Source organism: Lichenostomus cassidix, chromosome 5 (assembly GCF_008360975.1).
Source record: "Lichenostomus cassidix isolate B80296 chromosome 5, HeHo_3.0, whole genome shotgun sequence".
Classification (NCBI taxonomy): Eukaryota; Metazoa; Chordata; class Aves; order Passeriformes; family Meliphagidae; genus Lichenostomus; species Lichenostomus cassidix.
The window spans coordinates 31,266,997-31,287,087 of record NC_139486.1 but is presented as its reverse complement, the minus strand read 5'-3'; the positions used below and the strand labels follow the sequence as shown (position 1 = coordinate 31,287,087).

The following is a 20,091-nucleotide window of genomic DNA, read 5'->3' as shown; positions in this document are numbered from 1 at the left end:
TACAAGCAAATTTACAAACTCAGCATCAGGGACAAATTGGGTAATACTGTCTCACACTGCCTAATGAGTCATTGACATGACTTGATCAATCCAAATGAAGAGATTAGTCTTCATAATTTTAGAAAAACTGGTACAATTTTTACATTGAAAGAGTAAGAATAGCGGAACTTTCTCACATGTTTTGTAAAGGAAATTGTTTAATATTTGTGAAGAAAGACAAAAAAATAGACTTCTCAGATAACAACACTATAATTATCTCTCTTTCTAAATGCCCCATGCTAATCAAAGCAATTTTCTTCTGTGATTTTCTTTTCCTTCCAACATTAAGTGGCCTAACCAGCATTCAGTCACATGAGAGGAGTAAAAGATGTGCAGGTGTACACCATAATAGCACTGCTTAACAGAGGCAATTTTATAGCAAGGGTGCAGAAAATATTCTCGCATCATCAGGTACTACATAAAGGAAATTTCTTTTGAATTTCCAATTGAAAAGACACCAGCAAGTTTATTCACTCATACATAAAACATAAGATGGACTTTGAGTTTAGGAAAAATGCAGTATGGATAGATGCCAGCAAAAATTTTAGTGATCTTTTTCTCCAGAGCTGCTAAAACATGCACTTTGAGGAGGATTTAAGCATTAGAATTAACTGTAGTAAAAGGAGTCTATTTTCTTTAGATAATACCTTAGTTCACAGAAACTTTGACGCTTTTGATACTGTTAGAGAGATCATTTGAAGCCACCTGGGAAATACATGTGAAAATGTAAATCCCTGGTACATATTTACACTTCAGCATTAATATTCATCCAGGGTCAAAAATTATAGGATTTTCTAACATAACAAAAAGCTTCACACCAACTTAAAATAAAATTCTGTTAATTCCATACCCTAATCCATTAATCATTAGCAATTCCTCCTCTTTTCCCATCCTCACACTGAGAAGTGAGCGAATCTGGCCCAGTGCTGCCAGCAGATTAATGGTATCCTTCACAGAGGCAGCACTAATAGTGTAGGCTTTCTTCAGGGCTTGCAGTAGCTCACCAATACTGTCATATTGCCTACGAAGGAGGCTGTACATAATCCGAACTAATTCAGGGTCTTGGATCTGATCTTCCTGGGACCAGCGCACCATCGTCTGGGATATGAGCTCTTTCAGTGTAGCTAAAAGTAAAATACAGTATACATTACTAGCTCTTGCAACAGAAAACATAAAAAACATGTATTGTAGAAAAACATATAAGAGTAGACCATAAGGCAGCTGTAAACCAGAAAAAGCCCACAAGCAGACTCAACAGGATTTTTAAACTGGAAAAGCAGCTTACAGATCTTTCAAGGTAAGTGAAATGTCCTTTAGCAATAGAATACAATAAATATCTATCTAGGGTTCAGGTCAATACCAGCACTGTTGACAATGAAAACCTTTTAGTTGACCATGACTCTGAGAATCATCCTTGTAAATTAAATGTTTAGAATTTTAATTTATCCTTCATTTCTATATCACAACAAGTCACTCTCACTTGGTAATGCACTTTCTAAAAACATTGTATTGTTTGGAACTACACAATACATATTGCCTGAAGCACTTCTGTTGTAGACATTGCATATTAAATGATGCTGAAAACAGTGTTGCTGAGCCCAAAGTTTAGGAAACTTACCTGGAAGCTAGAGACATGTTCCAGTCCTTGTTCCAACAAATGTTCTTGCTTGATATGAGGTAGAACAGGAATAATCACCTTCCCTCTTAAAACAATGCAAGTTTCTTTCTCCTTTTCCCAGTAAACATACCCCTTGACTTTCCCAAAGTTCTTCCCATGGCAAGAACAGCTCCCTCCCACCTCCATCACAAAGGTGTTTCTATATAGGTAGATCCATTGGGGTTTGTATCTACTCTATTCTTTCATTTGCTAACAGTTCTTTCTTAACATTGTATTCATGAAAACCCATCATTAACACCGAGGATCTCTTCAATAATTGGGCTTTCAATCTGTGGGAAAAAAATTGTACTTCATAGAGATAGCCCTACTCTTAGTGGCATGTCTCAATTATTTCAATCTTGCCTCAATTTTGACTTGATGGTTACAAAAGTCCTACCATCATTATTAACATTAATTCATTGCCTCTGTGTGTTTATTTTCAGAGTTCTAACTCGTTTTTAAATACAAAATTTACTGATTCATCATTAGCACTAGGGGAAATTTCTGGCATTCCTCACTTGGGTAAAAGTTCATTTGTGATTAGAAATGAATGTATGCTTAGAGGAAAGGAAGATCTATTTGTAGTAAATAGTTCCTTCTTATGAATATTCACACTCTGAATACGTATGACTAAGGCCAAGGCACTCAAGGCCAGAGATATTAACCTTGGAAATAGGTACACATCCTAACCTTGGAAATAGGAACACCAACCCTGTTCATGCACATATGAGGATTAGGGGTACCTCAGATACCCATTTCCTTTAATGTCTGAATTCCAAATTTCCTGGTGCATCAAGGGGAAGCACACACATGGAATAAAACTCTCACAGCCGCCAGCTACAGTCAAGTATATAATAAAATATATTTATATAATTTTTCATCACACTTTGAATGACTTAATCCATGTGCATATTTGTACTCTGCATCACTCTAAGGAGAAGCCCAAGCCTGAAGAGATTATTTGAAATTTCTAAAAAAATAGACACTGTAGGATCATTTTTCCAACCTGCAGTTCTTGTGACCCAAAGATCTAGTACATGAAATTGCTCTGTTCCAAGGACCAAACACCATTTGCCCTGAGGCTTTAGGAGTGAATACTTCCTGATTCATGACAATAGAATGCACATGAAACCTTGAGAAGAAATGACACTTCCAGACACTGAGAAGGTTCTGCTACCATTAAAGAGAAAGCAGATGAATCACTGGAGAATGAAGCCCTGTTTCATGCAGAATATCAGATCATTATAGGATTTAATGTACTTACAACACAGTGCAAAGCTTAACAGACCAAAAAGTCCTTTCAGACCAGGACAAACACTCTAAGATACTTTCCAGAGCAAGCAGATCATGCAAGAGGTGTCACAAGTTAGGAAATAACTTTGCTGTCTAATCTCAACACAACTCTTGATGAAATTACTAAGTCTGAAATGAAATGAATCCTTCCACATTTGTACACAGGCCCATTGCCAAACTGAGCAAATTGAAAAAAAGGAGAGGAGTAACCATCATTGGTTGAAAGACCAATGTCAAGTCACAAGGAGAGTCCTGCTCATGATATCTGGATGGTATTAAAGAAATTTAGAGCTAGGGAAACCTTAGCAAAAATGTGTCCTAAAGACCTAGAGGAATCTGGCTTTTCTCGTTGCTTATTCCTCACCATCCCTAGTCACAACTAAGGATTGAAAACCCATAAACACAGCAAAGACAAGGTTTGTGAGAGTCATACCACATATCACCCTTGCTGGGGTGAGTTCTCATGTGGCATGTGAGCACAGAGGCAGTGGAAGTCAGTTGAGTTGCTCAAAAGGGCTCAAGAAAAAGCTTATGCAGATGGTTGAGTAATTGCAAGCATAGACCCAATCTCACCTGTATAACCATTAACACCCCTTGCACGTTATGGAAGAAGGTATAGGAATGTATATATACAGGAATACTGCTCAGAATAAAAATCCATGATTACAAGTGAATTGTGGTGTTAATGTGCATGTCTGTATGTTTGTGTGTATACGTAGCCTAAGAACAGGTAATAGAAGGAAATGGAGAGAGATAAATAAGCTCTAAAGAAGAACTTTTACATTAAAGAAACCAAACCGTAAAAATGAAATCTTCACAAGCTTAGAAGGCATGAGTCTAGATTATTGTGCCATAATTAGCCTTTTGTGGTTCTTTATGAAGAATATATGACTTTTCAATTCCAGAGTTATTGATTTGGGTGCAAAATCTTCCACTCATTTTAACTTGTTTAAAAATGCATCTGAGGTGTTCAGTATGCAGAATAATAGTTCTTAGAGGCAGAAGAAACTTAAACAGGTAGTCTCCTTCAGTCCACTATAAAATTTTATTAGAAAATACACTTCTGTTGTATATGTAAAACTCTAACACTTGCATCATTAAAGTATTTACGTGGAAAGAAAACTTACTAGGAGCTTTCTCTTCTTCTTCCTTAGGCTCCAATTTTTCTGCTTTTGGTGGACCTTTGATTTTGTACATTAATGAACGGAGTTTACCAGTCAAGGAGGAATCTTCCTCTTCCTCTTCTTCTTCTTCTAGTGGAATACCTTTGCAGAAAATAAAACCAGTTAGAAATAAAACTTTGAATTTTAACTCCTTCAATATTTAAACAATATTAAAATATCTGTAAGATTTATTTTTTAACCGAAGAACAACTAAGCATGCTCCCTTCAGGTCAGAGCTATTTGTGCCAAGCTGAAATATAAGGTTTTCAGTTTGCTTGTCAAAGAGAAACTGAGAAAAGTTTTTCAGACAGGATATTAGAGACACAGTCTGTAGCAGAGGGGAAAAGTATAAACTGCAGTGGCTAAAACTGGCATTAAAAATTAACTAAGAAAGAAAAAAGAACAGATGTGGTATCAAGTTGGAAAAACTTTGATGCTGGCAGCTACAAAGGGGAAGTTGATATTCTGACTAGGACTGACTAAGTGATTAGGGAGAAAAAAGTTCAAAGGCAGTGGGAGGGAATGAAAGAAGTCAAAATTGAAATTGGAGAGTAAACATGGAATTTAAGAATTGGGATAAGTGAAACTGGCTTGGCAAAAAGAAAAGCTAAGAACGAAGAAATTATACAATCAGTCTGAAAAAAGTAAGAACAGGAAATATTGCCAATAATGGAAGGAAAGAGAAAGCAGACAAGGATATTAAAGGAAGAAACTATTTGGCACTGAAATAAAAGCCTGGCCCTGGACACAAGGAAGAGACACTGGGAAAAGTATTGAGCAGCTGAAATGGACAGACAAGAAGAAATTCACTGGCGAGATGAGTTAAGACAGTGCTGGACTGGGGTAGATGAGGTCTGTGTCTCCTCCAGATGGGGTCTCATTTATTGTTCCATACCACTTAGTGTTCATTCCTATAGTTGCAATCCATTCAGAAGCTGACTATCTCATATTGCTGCTGGCTAATCGCTCCATTCAAGTGGCAGAGGTCTGTGCACCGGTACAGATGGTTTCAACCCAGATAAGTGCCAATTTGATATTATGCAGCCAAATATGTTGCAAATTTGTTTGGTTTTTTTATAACCAAGAAATTGAACATAAAAAGTATTATAGAGGACTATTATTTTGCCAGCAAAATTAACCACTCACAGTTAGCACATGCTAGGATTAAGACTGCCTGAGTAACTATTTGCTTATATTCATTATGAAGAAGCCTTTAATTACTTGATTGCACACATATTTTTCCACTTAGATGGCAAAGTATACTTAGTACTAAAAAGCTGATTAAACATTCCAAGCAATACTCCTATTCATTTAATCTGCAGCTGTGATTGCTTAGTACTGATTTTCAGGACCAAGTCAGGACACAGATAATGAGGAGCATTTATCCACAGAGACCACCTCTGATAAATCAGTACCAAGTAATGAATATGGTTTTGCTTAGAATCCAGAGGATCTTTAAACTATTTTAATCATGAGACAGTGCTTTCTCTGTCTCAAATTCTCATTCAAAATACATATTTGTAATGTAGTAAACAAAATAAAAGTACATCCCTAAAAAGAAAAAAAACCCAACACATACAAAACCCAGTATTTCCTCTCATGAAATATGAAGAGTGATCAGGAGCTAAAATAACTGAATGATCATACCAGCCACAAGATTTCAAGTTAAAATTAATTGATTGTGGAGTTAAGACATTTCCAAATTGTATGTCTTTCATAATCTCCATCCTGGAGTCTCAGAGTACTGTGTGCTGCCAAGTGGGCATTATCTTTGGAAACCAGATCTGAGATCAAGGGCTGAGTGACTGAACAGTGGAGATGACTGTAATCATTTATTATGATAGATTCACTTTAACACTTGGAAGAAAAATGATGGAATGAAATAAGCAGTTTTTGGTAAGCACTTAGAAGCAAGGATGAAGAACAATTAACAGAGGATTGTCAAAACCAAAGATAAACCAATTAAATTTCTGCCTGTAACGTAGCTGACCTTGCTGATACAAATCCTGATTTTAAGGACTTCTAATACTGTCTTATACAATATCTTCAGGAGTAAAATTATGGAGCACAACTTAGATACCTGCATACCTACACATCTTTTGCTAAGGCTATAGTACTTGAAAAATTATAACTGGCTTATCATGAAATCACAGATTGATGGTTGCTGGAGACTCTAAGAGGGTACTCAGATATAGCAGTGCAAAATAATGGCAGAGGCCATAACAATACAAGCACAGAATGGTATAGCAGAAGCCATGACTACAAACAGAAAACAGAAACTTAATTACAGGTCATTGAAACAGTACAGCTCCATGAACCAGGTAACACTGGTTTTAGGGATAGCCAGCAAAAAAAGATCTAGCAGACTCTATTGGTAAACATTTGATAATGACCTCAAGCAAACAGGTGGACAAGGAAGAAATAACCATTAGGAATATCATGCTCTTCCTTGAGAAGAGATTGAGATGCTGTAAGCTCACTGTAATGATCTTAGCCCGTTCTTTTTGGACAAGATGGATGCCATCAAACCATTGGACTAAGCAACACACTGGAAGAGTAACTATTAATATATCTACCAGGAAGGTAGATTGAAAAAGCTTGTATATTTCAGTTTAAACTGCATAATTACTAGGAATGAGCAGTAATAATTAGATGACTCAGACTATAAATGTTAACAATTCCATGTTTGTCTGAATTAGACAAAGATGTCAATAAATTAACAAAAAACAGACATCAAAATACCCACATAAAATTGCACAGGAAATCTAAATTCAGTGACTGGGGGCAATTCAAGTTTTAATCTGCGGTGCAAGTGTTTTATAATGATTGATTCTCACCATTATGTATACACCAGGAAACTAATCTAAAGCAGGAAGAGAACCCCTCATGTGGTGGTTTTTATTAAATTTCTGCTGCTCAGCTTCACAGAAATGGTGTTTCCTTGATACCTTTTATCTGCTTGTATTCATACATGTACTTACATAAATTTTTTAAGGTAAGCCAACCTTCTTGTTTGGACTTTTTTCCCCAGTAAGTCTAAAATGGGTGTATATATATAGAATAATATTGGATAATATTTAATAGAGAAATAACAGTAAAACTTAAAACCATGCACAGATTCCCCATATTTTTGTAATATACATCAAAGTCTGTCAGTAAAGTCACCTTGTAGGCAGCAATACATTTAACAAGAAAAAATCTTCATGCTAGCATACTTTTCAACTGATCTGTCAAGTGTCAAAAAGACAAATCAAACTTGTATCAAAACCTAGCCACTCACCACAGTGAATTAGAAGATCATCATGAAATTCGTATAATTCCTCCCGAATCTCCTCCGGACAGGGACAATCCTCTCCCAGTTGAAAATTCAACAACATATTAATCTTAAAGGGAATTTAAACATAGTTAAAAAACAGAAATAGCCTAAGACATATTCTAGTATATAGTCACACTTTACCTGTTTATAACTTTGGTTTACAGCTTAAATTCTAAAATAGAGGTTTCAGCATTCTGACATTCAGTATTTTGTGGCACAGAATAAATTGTATTTCAGATTAATTCTGGTTCCCCCGCAATGCCAGTGGTAGTTTAGAAGTCAGGCCTTTATCATCATAAAGGGGTTTTTAAATCTTTAATTCAATCTCTTCTTTTAATATTACCTGTTCTTGAGGCGGAGACCGAAATTCTTTAGTCTTCTTGGCAGTCAATGCAGCAGACATGTTCAAGGCTTGCATGAGTTCATTGTACCTGTATTTCTGGTTATACTGCAATTTTGATACGTAACGGTCTGCAAACGATACAATTGCTTCCACTCTATGTTGTAACTCACAGTCACAAAAATAATTGAGTAAATGACACATCTAAGGGAGAAAAAATAGACATAATCTCAACAGTTTTATTAACCTGGGGAAGAACTTGAGTACACACTATACACTGCATCAGACTGTAAAAATGAAAGACATTTTTCCCACATTTTTGTTTTAACACTATATATGTGACAAAACTATACACTTTCATAATCTGATAATACTGTATTGCACTCACAATCTTTCACTCCATGCACACAAAATATCCAGAAGTCACACACTAGTTCAGCTTTGGAAGGGCTCTTTAAAGATTGCTTGGTCTACCCCTTCCCTTTTTTTAAAAATAAGTAAGTATTCATATATCTATTTTGAGTGTAGATACATGTGGAAAGGACTGCATCATCATCAAATTTGTTTGCGAATTTGAGATTTAAGGCAAAGTGGAATTAAAGACACTCACAGTTTCAAATCTTATTAACTAGCGAATGACAAAAAGCACATTTTTTTCATCAAGAGTAGAACATAAGTAACACATAATAAATAGTCACCTGAAGCTTAACAGATTCTGGTAATCTTGTCTGCAACAAGCCCTTTGCAGGAGCTTTTGTTTGTTTGATTGCTTTCTCCCCAGCTTCTACAGCTTTTTCTTCTACTTGTGTCACTTCTTCCTTCTCTGTCCTCTCTTCTGTTTCTTCCTTGTGATCTCCAAACACAGTGGGATCAATGAGGAGTAATACCTGCTTCACATCATCATCATCAAAAACACCCATTATGAGCAATGTTGCTATCAGTTTAAGAACAGGAACGAACTGGAATGCAACCTGTCCTCCAACAGGGTCTCGTATGTGACTACCACTGCACTGTACTGCCTCCGTTAACATACTTATGGCCTTGGATTTAAGTATCTCAAGGGGTATCTCTGGGATGGATGTCTGATGATCTTCACTAGTCGCAATAAAGCATGGAGTAGAAAAATTAAAGTCGGGCTTCAGACAAGTGCTAAGCCCTACTCCAGGTAAACCATGCTTCTTTGTTTCATCAGGATATAATTTAATATTCCGAGTTTCATCTGTAACCGGAATGATAAATTCATTGCTCATCATGAGCTTGGCTTGCTTGGCGTGCTCCAAGTGAATACTAATGAGCAAGTCGTAGAATCCAGAACGTAGAAGTCCAGGTAAGTATTGATTATCTATTGTAAAAAACAGCTGAGATACGTCCACATGGCTACAAAGTGCATAAGCTACTCTAGTGTTACCTAGAGCACTGACTGAGCTGTAGAGTTTCAAAGTGTGGTAGTGAAACATCATCAAATCTTCCTGTTCACATAGCTCCAAAATATCAACGCATCTGTTATGAAATAACAAAACAGAACACCAGTCAATTCCATTAATAAAGACTTTGAAAAATAAAAGTTTTATAATCTCTGAACATTTCGGTCAGTTCCTCTTAAAACCACTAATATAAAATTTGATACTAACTAATCTTAGTATGTGCATCATTAAAACACAGTAAATGGTGAAAATAATTAGTTGAGACTATTTAAAATTAGTACTCCACAGGAAAAAAAAGAGTCAGAACTTAAGATGGAGATGCTTCTTTGGAATCTATCCTAAATTAGAACTTGATTTTAAAATGGGTGTATTAGGCATGCTGAAAATCTGCATTACTACTGTCACTAAACAGTACCTTCTAGTTTACTCAGGATTAATGTTTCATTTCTTAGACAAGACACAGTGTTTTTTACTCTTTTCTTAAATTCAGTTTTATTAACAAGAAATAAAATTGAGTTTTGAATAATTAAAAGAAATTTAAAGATTGCTGATAAAAGTACAGCACTTATATTATTTTTCTTCTAAGCTTTTGTTGATAGTTTGATTTTTCACTGTTATGACATTTGATATTTGGATAGATCTTTATTATCCTTACTGTGAAGATAAAGCCTAATGAAAATCAACGGCATGATCTTGTCAATAAGAACATAAGGACTTAATTCATGCAAATTCAGTGCAGATGAAACAGGAAGAGATTACGTGTTTTTGTTATAGAAAAAAATCAGCAAAATAATACTGGCATATACTTTTCTCAAGCTGAGAAAATCTCTAGGTTTTAAGACCTATAGATTTAAGAGATGTTATTTCATAATTTAAATAAAATCAAATAGTCACGCTTTTTTAAACTAAAAAAGTTGCAAAAGTTGGTACACGGCATTCAAGTTCAGTCTCTTCCACTTAAATTTCCTGAATACAGTAATATCTGATATATCAGATAAGGTCAGAAATTCCCAACAACTGTGGGGTAAATATTAAACAAGGCAGGTTTAATCAATACTCTGACATCTGTTTTCAGTATATTCTAACCACATCAAGTAATTTTATTTCATTATAAATGTACCTGTTTTCTTCTGGGATATGAAGCGCCATCATCTGCAGAGGTTCCAAACACTGCACAACCCAGCCATGACGTTCACTGACACGCTCAGTTTCTACTTTTAGAAAGCTGTTTGGCATCCGGCTCCATAAAACAGGTGTAATTGTTTGCACATCAAGGCGAGGGGGACACTGAGGAACAGGATTTCTTTCTTCACTTTTAAAAATTGCTGCTGATAAAGGCATGGTATTCTGAAACAAATAAGTATAATCATTATTTTTGAAGCATGTTATTATGAATAAACCTATAACTCCAAAAATAAGTATAACTTATAAATAGAAAGGAAATAATAGAAAGGTAGAAGTTAGTGCAACAAACAAAATCAATTAAAACCCCCCAATATTAATGGTGTTATCCTCAAATAATATTGGTTTATTTTGACAAATGCAGGTAGTCAATCAACAGCATACAATAATAACATTTACAGAAGTAATCAAAGAAGTCAAATTACAAGCCAAGCCATTGATTCAAGCTTCCTAAACAAATTTAACTGAGCATGAATTTGCATGGAAATAAACAGATTTAAAAGAGCGCATTTGCATAAAGATTCTCTTTCTTCAGAATATAAAAATATTTCCTACCTTTAATTTACCGAGTTCAAACTGAATCAAGTTAGTGCTCGTAGGCTGTAAAAAAGCTGCTGGAAAGAGCTTCGTGTTTGGTTCAACCTAGAAGAGAAATGAAATTAAAATTTTCAAAAAATTAAAAATGGAAAAAGAATCTCCTCCCTCAATATGATGTGAAATAAATACTGGATTCCTTACATGTCATTACCAAATAACTTTAGACACTTTATTAAATAAAATGTTGAATAGTGTCTACCTATAATATAGTAAAGCATTTGCAGTTATCATTACATGACCACCAGATTTTCAGATAGGTGTGTCTGTAGCCTTATGTGGTCTCAACACCTATAGCAAGAATTTTGGTAACACAGTATAGCTTCTTCTCAAACACATCCAAATTCAAGAACTCATTCTAAAGGTTGACAGCACATCATGTGATCAGCATAGTGCAAATCTTTATTTCCCATTAAGATAAGTACTTCCTATTAAGAAACTTATCAACTCACAAGGTCTCCAAATCACAGCTATATGCAGAAGACACATATCTAAGGTCTACTTTTGACCTTCTGCTAGTTTAAATATTTCTTTCCCATTAACTGTATAACATTATAAATCAAGATTCTGAACCACACGAACTGAACATGTCTGTCAATAGTCCTTCCTAAACATTTGAAACAGCTAGAAAAACATAGCCTTACAAGAGAATAAGAGGGATAAACCAGAATGATATAGGAAAACATGTTATTGTCACACAGTGATCGTTTCTTCTTCTCTTCTGAAGAAGAGAAATAGCATCAAAACAAGCCACTGACTAGATAGCTTCCTGAAAATCTGATAATACCTGGTAACAAGTGCCAAGCTCTCTTCCATTGGCTGTGAATGACACCATTCCAGTAGCCAGGTCAACAAAGCATCCAATTTCTATATCAACATTACTGCGACCTGATCGCTGGGAATTGGCAATTACATCTCCTCCCCAAACCATGTAGCAGTTGCTGCGCTTCACACTGCAAGAACAGCAAGAACAAAGCATAGGTCACATCGAATTTGAGTATTTGGTGGAGATGTACTTTTCCATGGAGTAATACTCAAAGATGCTTGTTATGCTATTAGTTTGTTTGGTCATTAACAAACTTTTTTTTTTTTTTTTAATAATGTATGCATCATGGGTAAGGGATCAGACTAGATACTTTTTTTTTCTCCTTTTTTATAATCATGAAAAAAATTCACAGGCTTCTGTGTGCACTTCTAAGTTACAGTAAAAAGAACAAGTTCATCCACAGGGAGTAAATATGGATATTAAATGAAAGAAGTATCAGAAAATATTCTTTCCAACATAACATAATTGATCAATATAATCACTTTAACAAGTCTACATAAAAACCTTTCATATATAAATGAGCACAGAAAACTCATACTCCATAATCAATTTTGTTATTAGTTTGAATTAATATTTAAAATATCACCATGCTTGTGAATATCTGACTTTTAAACAACAGTATTAAAAATTTAATAAACAATAAATTAATCCATACCTTTCATGAACCCTGCCTCTCTCATCGCCTAAAGTTACTGTCACTGTACAATTTTTATTTAGGTCAAAATTCTCACTGTAAAAATGATAGTCTGGTGTTACCCAGCCAACCCAGACACAGGATGGGTCTTGGCCAGCAAATATCCGCAGTGAGTAAAAATACTGAAAGGAGGAAAAGAGCATATTAGTAACAGAAATATAAAGTCTTTTATCAAGGAATACTTAATTAGTGATTTTAAAAAACCCTCTCCAATATATCAAACTTTAATAATAGTAAATCACATTCTCTTAATAAGTCATGTAAAATACTTTTAAATTAAAAAAACAGAGTAGGGGTTTAAGATGGTGAGGTTTATGTTCACACAAGTTGCAAGTCATGCAACTCTGGACATCATTATTTATAAGCAGAGTTATATCACAGAAAATTATCATAAAGGCTTCTTTCAATGGATCAATTCCTAATGAACATGCTGCTACAACTAAATCTACTTCAAAACATTAGAAGAACTAAGCATCTCAACATATTTACTTACTGTAGTAGAAAGAGGAGCAATTTCTTGGCTGTGCTTTCTACAGATAAAGGAAAATCAGTAAATAAGTGAAAACCAAAAAATAAAATAAGTAAAAAATTTGGCCATTATTAGACTAAGTATACTTACAAGCTAACTAATGTTTGCTGGGTTCTGTGTATGCATTAGCAAAGACTGTACAGGATACAAATATACAAGTAAAATAATTGATTGCAGTCAGGGTGGAGAGCAGGACAAGAGGCAGATTTACAGCAGTTAAATAAAGATGGAGGAAACTCGAAAAGGTGCTGGACTCAGTAATACGTGGTATCTTAAATCTGTCCCACAGTCTTTTTTCTTTTAATGAATTAAGCACTTTTCCAACAACAATGTGCTTGTGAAGAATAATATTGGTGAGCAATAATCCAGTGGGTGAAAGACTCTGAGCTGGCTTTCCAGCCTAGCTCAAGAGCTTTTGCAAATCCCAATAATTTGGAAAGAATTGAGCTGCTAAGCAATGAAGAGCTATAAACCTTGTTAAGCACCTTTATAGAAAAGGCTCTCTCTTGTCTGGACACAGCATTCTGCAGCAAAGGCAGGTTATAAATTAATTAAAACCATCAAGAATGAAAAAAAATCTCAGTAACATGCATTTTATGATAATCTATGCTTAGAGCAAGAACAACTATGAATTTTGAGTGTACAGTAATAAAGAATAATATAACATAATACATTTACACTGAAAGCATGAAATAGGATAACTAAACTCAAGTCTAACCGTTTTTGGAAAACATCAGATGAGGCATTTTCCCCACCCATGCCGAAGTTGAAGGATGAGTGGAACTCAATGGGCATACTCAAACGACAATATATCATGTCTGAATTGCTGTTCTGTGTGCCAAATGTTTTGTGAGTAACTTTTAACCGAGGTGGACTCTCCATGGTTCCATCAATTCTCCATATCTAAAAATAACATAAATATTTTAGAATAATACCTTCCAAAAAATGCTGAAAACTTTCATTAAGCAACTAGAGGATGAGAAAATTGAAATAGCAAATTAAATTTTTCATAATTAATTATCTTCAAAACTATGCAGCTTTGTTCTCTGACATTGAATTTAACCTGAAGAGCAAGGGAAGCAACAGATTCAGCATATTGTGACTACAGTAAATATTTTTGAGATGTTCCATACAGGAGTAAAAATCCTATGTATTTTATTAAACTAATTCACTCTGAGTGCACCAGTCATTGAAAAACTGCATCACAAGAATCACTAATTTTCTACCACAATGAGAAACATAAATTAGAATAGTTCAGATGGTCTTTATGCACTCTGAGTCTGATATTACTTTCCCTTGTGCTGAAAAAGTGAGTAAATTTTCAAACTCAGTGATAGCAACATTTCAAAAACTTTTAAAGACAGGAATAACTATTAAAGACAAGAATAGTGATGAAATAATCCTGATAAACTAAAAAAAATGCTGAGACAATTTAGTTTGAATTCAGTGAAATTTATTTTGCCTAAGAAGGAAATATTCTGAGACAAGTATTAGAGAATAATTGGCTACACCTAAATTAAAGTAAATGGCCTAGAGAGATCTTAATAAAAAATCTCATCAGGAATTCAAAATTATCATTTTGGAATATATTAATATGGAAAATTTTCTAGAAAAAACAGGATAAATTATTCTGCTTTAAAATAGATTAGCTAGGGAGTTTTGAAATTCCTATCACTGATGCATCATAATGAAAGAAGCAATCTGTGACACCACAAGTACACTTAAATGCCCTCAGGCTTCAGCTAAACAATTTTCATATATTTAAGAAAAATGTATAGTACAGAAGGTTTAAAAAGTGAAAACACATGTAACATAGAATATAATAAGCCCCCATAACTAACAAGTTTCCAGTGGCTAACGACAACATAAATTAGTAAGACGTATAATAAACCAGATAGGCATATCCTTAGGAATCCATACTACCGTAAATGAGACTGAAGATAGACAAGATCATCTGGAATTATCTAAGAGTGACTTAATAGAGTTATATGACAAACTATCTGATGACAGTAAGTATTAGTAAGGGTTTAGCGACTCAGCTTGCTAAACAAACAGTCATTGAACAGGTGTCTCCCTAATATGTAATGTTACCTTAATGTGAGGATGATTTTTTGGCACATTGACAAATGTTGGTAAGCGTTTACTAAACCACATAGCAACATCTCGGTTCATGTTAACAGCAAAAGGTTCAAAACCTTCTTGAAGGCCACACATTGTGTAAAACTTGAATGTACTGGCATCCATTCCAAGGTTCATGCGACCAATCTGAGACAGGCCCAGTGCACAAATTGGAACGAAACCTAAAGAAACAAAAAACCAAATAAAACCCAACAGTAATTTAATTTAAAACCTTGAGCACTCTTTATTTTAGATCCATCTAATATGAACTAAACATTGGATCCTACAAGTAATGCACATGAAGTGATGATAGTAGGAAGGTTTCAAAGCTGCCTTAAATACTAATGTCTAAGTTAAATATATTTGCTACCAAAACCCTGGAGGACTTAGGCACTATCCCATTTAATTGGTTATCTTTCTCATTTTTAGACTACTAAGCATGGCTTTATACAACAAGCTGGACCCTGGAAGCCAACCATGGATAGATCAAAGTCATTAACAAAAGTTAAGTAAGGTCTCTGAGGGCACCAAATTTTCAAGAGGACTTTGAGATGAAGTTCAGGTATCTCAGTACATTTGTTTAAAATTTATCATCAGTAGATACAATTTTTTTTGCCAGCCTTCATTCCTCCATAATAAACAATTGACAAGTACACACTTCTTTAATGCTAGCATTTTTTTGTGACTTAACTTTTTGATTTCCATATACCTTTAGACAGGGATGAAAGGCTGTTGACTTCTTTTTCCATTTCCCAGAATTTGGAGCAAGATGAAGGAAAAGCCAGCAGTTCAAGGCTGGCTTCAACCCAACCTCTAAGGGAGAAATTTTCTCTCCTAAACTTTAAGACTTCAGAATAGCTTTGTTAAGGCAGTCCCTCATTCTCTACAGTTAGAAAAACTCTATCTGTGGTAAGATCAAAGAAGGGCAGTGAGAAACTGCAGTTTTCAGGCAATTGCTGACAAGTATGAAGCCATTACTAGTTAGAGGAGATAAAAAGAAAATGTCAATGAAAACATAAAGCCTGTTTGAAAATATTCCCCCACTGCTTTACTACAGTCATGTAGATACTAATTTTTGAAAAAGCAAACACCAAAAACAGAAGAGGAAAAATATCTCCATAAAATGAGAAATTCATATAAGTTGTGAATAGCACCAAGAAAAAAAAAATACAAATCAGACTCAAGTTATGTTGCTAAGATTTGTTCTTTTGATGCAGACTCTCACCACATAGCACTCATTTTGTCCTTCACGGACATGAACATAGAACATTTATGCTCCAGTGAGATAATCAGAGACTACATTTTCAGCTTTTGGAAATTTTTCAGGGTGCTTATTATTACGACTCCTTCTTAGCACTAAAGTCCTGAGAGAAAGCCTAGCAACAGCAAGAAAATTTACCCACTCTGGCTGCTGAAACCCCATTTATGCGGTTAAAGGAAGAAAAGATATTCAATTTGTGTCACATAAGCACTCTCAAAATAAATTTTTATGAAGTTAATGTGTAGCACAGTCTGAAGGCCCATATCAGTGAAATATGGTTTCTCAGCTCACTGAGTCATTATGACAAAGTCTTTTTTCTCTTTCTTGTATTGTTTTGTCTTCTAATAACCATGCGACTATAAAAGGGAAGTTACCATTTTCTATTCCAAAGTCAGCAAATGCAAGTTCTGAACCTTTACTGGTTATAAGCAACTCTCCATTCAGAGTAAATATGATTGATTTGTCATCCAAGTTAATCATACAACCAACCACATCTCCTGGTTGCCAGCTTCGTCCAAAGAATCCACTGCCTTGATGCCAACACTGGCCCTAAATGGAAAAACAAACAAAAATTAAAAATTAAATACAAAATAAATAAAGAAACCCAAACATTTTATTTTCCAGGATCACAAATTAATTTGCAGAAAGTACTGATCATGACTTTTTCCTTAGAGATAATAGAGACACAGAGCAACTAAGGCACCCTAACTTCAGTAATTTGGAAGATGATAACTACTGCTCACTGGATTCAACTTCTTACATACAGGGTCATTATTATCCTTCCAGTCCTTTAGGAGTCAAGCTTGAGAAGAAGGACATGCAGAAAGCAGAAAAGACAGAAAAAGGAAAGCAAAACTGTGTTTCTCTCAGTTTACAAAGAAAATTTTGTTTGATTTTTGTAAAAAGACACTTATAAAAAGATGGAAGTGAATGCTGTATTTTGTTTATAGCTATGACAGACTTCTGTACTTAGTTGGGTATTCCCTAGGAAGATATACATATAAACCAACTCCTCTTTATCAGCATTATCTCATGACCAGAACCAGAATGGAGTTACTATCCAATGTGAAACAGAGATCAGAAATACCCTTATATGAATCAAACATATTCCAATAGCTGATCTGGAGTACACAGAGGAAATCTACACTGTAGTTCTCTGTCTAGCCTGTTTGTAGATCAAAAGAGGTAAAGCTGTACTGACTTTGCTTCCTTCAAATACAAATGCTTGGTCATCAGCTCCCAACTCCACGTCGGGTCGGCAGCCTGGCCTGGCCCAGCCAACACGCATATCTCCACCTGTCACTGCTTCAAACTCAAAGTACCACTTTCCAGACTTCACTGCATAGGATTGCTCTACTCTGAAAAATCGTATCTTGTCAATGCTGACTTTTTCCACTGTTTGGTCAGCTGTAAAAATAAACAGAAAAAAAAAAAAAAAACAACCCAGTTTTAATAATAAAATGAAACTATAAACGTAATTGTTTAGCTTTTCATCTGTCTCCAGTATTTTCTATCTAAAGAAAAGAGCCATTATCTACCATTGTTTGTTTAAGAACTTTCATAGAAAATATTACAAAAGGATATAATCAGCATGCAGAGGCTGGCACATTCTAATCCCATACAGGATAAACAATCATCTGCTATTTAGAATCAGAATATTTCAAAGTGTCTCTCAATGTGGAGTCCCAAACCAAAAATGAGTAGAGGAAATCTAAGATTACTACATGCAGTACAATCCAGTGCAATAATGCAGTATTATAATACAACAAAATACTTTTCTACACAAGTCAAATATTTAGAACATTTTTAAAAAATGATTAAATAAGTTTTGTTTCCTTTTGTATTTTTGTCAAAAATTACAATAGTATAGGAAATATGAAGGAAAATTTCTAAACAAATTTCTGTTCCTGATTTCAAGTAAAAAAAAATATATAGAACTTGGTGCACTTCTTTGAAGACTGCTTAAAAAACAATTTGACTTTGAGTAGTCAAACCTAATCTGTATGCCATGTAATTTTTTAAAAATAACACTTGTGTCATTTTTTTTATTCCATTATTTCCAAATGAAAATCAGTATGTCCACTCACGCTCCAGATTTTATCCAATTTTAATAATAACGGGAATTAGAATTATCATATCATTAACTACAACTAATCTTTTAAAAAAACCACCAATCTACATAATATGCAAGTAATTTACAAAGTATGCTTGCACATTTCACTAAAATTCATTGCCAAAATACACTACTAATTAGTATAATCTGTTTTCCCTACTTATTTCAGTTTTACTTTTTTTCCCCCCAGCACTGAGAGGGACAAAAGGCCATGATTCTTATTGAAAATACGTACCAATCTCTTGGTCAGGTGGCTCAATACTATAGCCATAGCCTGCAAATGTTCTAATAGCTTCACGGAGGCTATCTCTGTTAGATTTTTTAGTGCGTTCATCTAATAATGCATATGGCACTAGCCGAGGATTACGTTTGTTCTTAAGATCCTGAAAGGGATTATAAAAGAACATGGAGAAAAGTCTCTTTAGACATCACAAAGACATTGCATAATGAGACAGAGTGTACTTTGGAGTCTCGTAAAGGTTACAGAGGAGAAACAGCATTGATGAAGAAGACTTCAATGAATGTAAGCTCAATTAATCATCTGTTAATAACACTAAAAATCTAAAGAGTGAAAGACAAGGATATTCTCATACATCCAGCAGCTGCAACCATACAGGCCTGACAATCTACTCAGATTTTCACAGGCAGGCCTTCTTTTCCTGCTCCCCACCCCCTACAGCTTTTCCAGATATTACAAGACATTCAGTATTTATCATCTTAATTAACACTCCCTCCCAAATTATATTCTAGAATACAAAATCTCACATTCTTTGCTTATTCCAAATGCATCTAAAGGAGTTCCTACCTGCTGAATGCCATAGGTCCATCCTTGCTTTATTCTGTCTTTTGCCCAGACATTATGTGCATTTTCTGCTAGTCTGTCAACTAGAAATTCTTGAGAAGGCAACAATTTCACTTCAGAAAGATCAAGAGGGGCAGGTTTATAACCATTTGACATCATGTAACTGTAAGTCAACAAAGCAAATAGAAAGTCAACATATCCCAGTTATGGTATCTAAACATTTTAATGGGGTATTCATAAAGTGGAAATCACTTTCTCCACTTTTTAATCTCCTACTCTCCCATTTCTTTGCAAAAATCTTGCATTACATTTGATTATTGAGTAGGATATAAATTGGATTGTAGCAGACAGTCTCATTTTCCACCTACATGAACAATAGCTAATTAAATGTGACTCAGGTCCATACATACATGCCTAAATGGTTGCTGCAAAGCAACAAAATTGTTATTGAATGAGTATTTTTTATATGTATTTTTTATATTCGTCATTTAAACATTTCAAGTAATTTCTGTTTTAAAGATGTGTATGATGACTTCTTATGAAACTCTTCCATGCATTATTAAGTCTGGTATTTTAACTCACTATTCAGTAAGGACTGCATTATCATTTTTTTTTCCAACAGAAGAAAATACCTTAGCTATTGTTCTTACCACTTTTTCATTGAATAATAAGTTTAGTCATTTTTCAGCAGTAGCTGTTATCTTCTCCAGCCCTTCCATATTGCATAAGGAAGACCTGCC

The 20,091-nt window shown here is 34.7% G+C and overlaps 1 protein-coding gene across 8 annotated transcripts in view; it reads right to left on the bottom strand.

Annotated features, from left to right (window-relative positions):
• RYR3 (ryanodine receptor 3) overlaps positions 1 to 20,091 on the bottom strand; it is a 187,543-nt gene that overhangs the window by 84,650 nt on the left and 82,802 nt on the right. For all 8 annotated transcript variants that reach the window (XM_085062056.1, XM_085062051.1, XM_085062052.1 and 5 more), the window contains exons 24-39: positions 19,355 to 19,514; positions 18,785 to 18,932; positions 17,638 to 17,843; positions 16,811 to 16,985; positions 15,149 to 15,357; positions 13,776 to 13,960; positions 13,022 to 13,058; positions 12,490 to 12,650; positions 11,796 to 11,961; positions 10,970 to 11,056; positions 10,353 to 10,579; positions 8,507 to 9,308; positions 7,812 to 8,012; positions 7,433 to 7,535; positions 4,117 to 4,254; positions 890 to 1,163 (exon numbers count right to left, since the gene is read on the bottom strand). In XM_085062056.1, the coding sequence (XP_084918182.1) occupies positions 890 to 1,163; positions 4,117 to 4,254; positions 7,433 to 7,535; positions 7,812 to 8,012; positions 8,507 to 9,308; positions 10,353 to 10,579; positions 10,970 to 11,056; positions 11,796 to 11,961; positions 12,490 to 12,650; positions 13,022 to 13,058; positions 13,776 to 13,960; positions 15,149 to 15,357; positions 16,811 to 16,985; positions 17,638 to 17,843; positions 18,785 to 18,932; positions 19,355 to 19,514 (3,279 nt within the window). The remainder of the gene's footprint in view (positions 1 to 889; positions 1,164 to 4,116; positions 4,255 to 7,432; positions 7,536 to 7,811; positions 8,013 to 8,506; positions 9,309 to 10,352; positions 10,580 to 10,969; positions 11,057 to 11,795; positions 11,962 to 12,489; positions 12,651 to 13,021; positions 13,059 to 13,775; positions 13,961 to 15,148; positions 15,358 to 16,810; positions 16,986 to 17,637; positions 17,844 to 18,784; positions 18,933 to 19,354; positions 19,515 to 20,091) is intronic.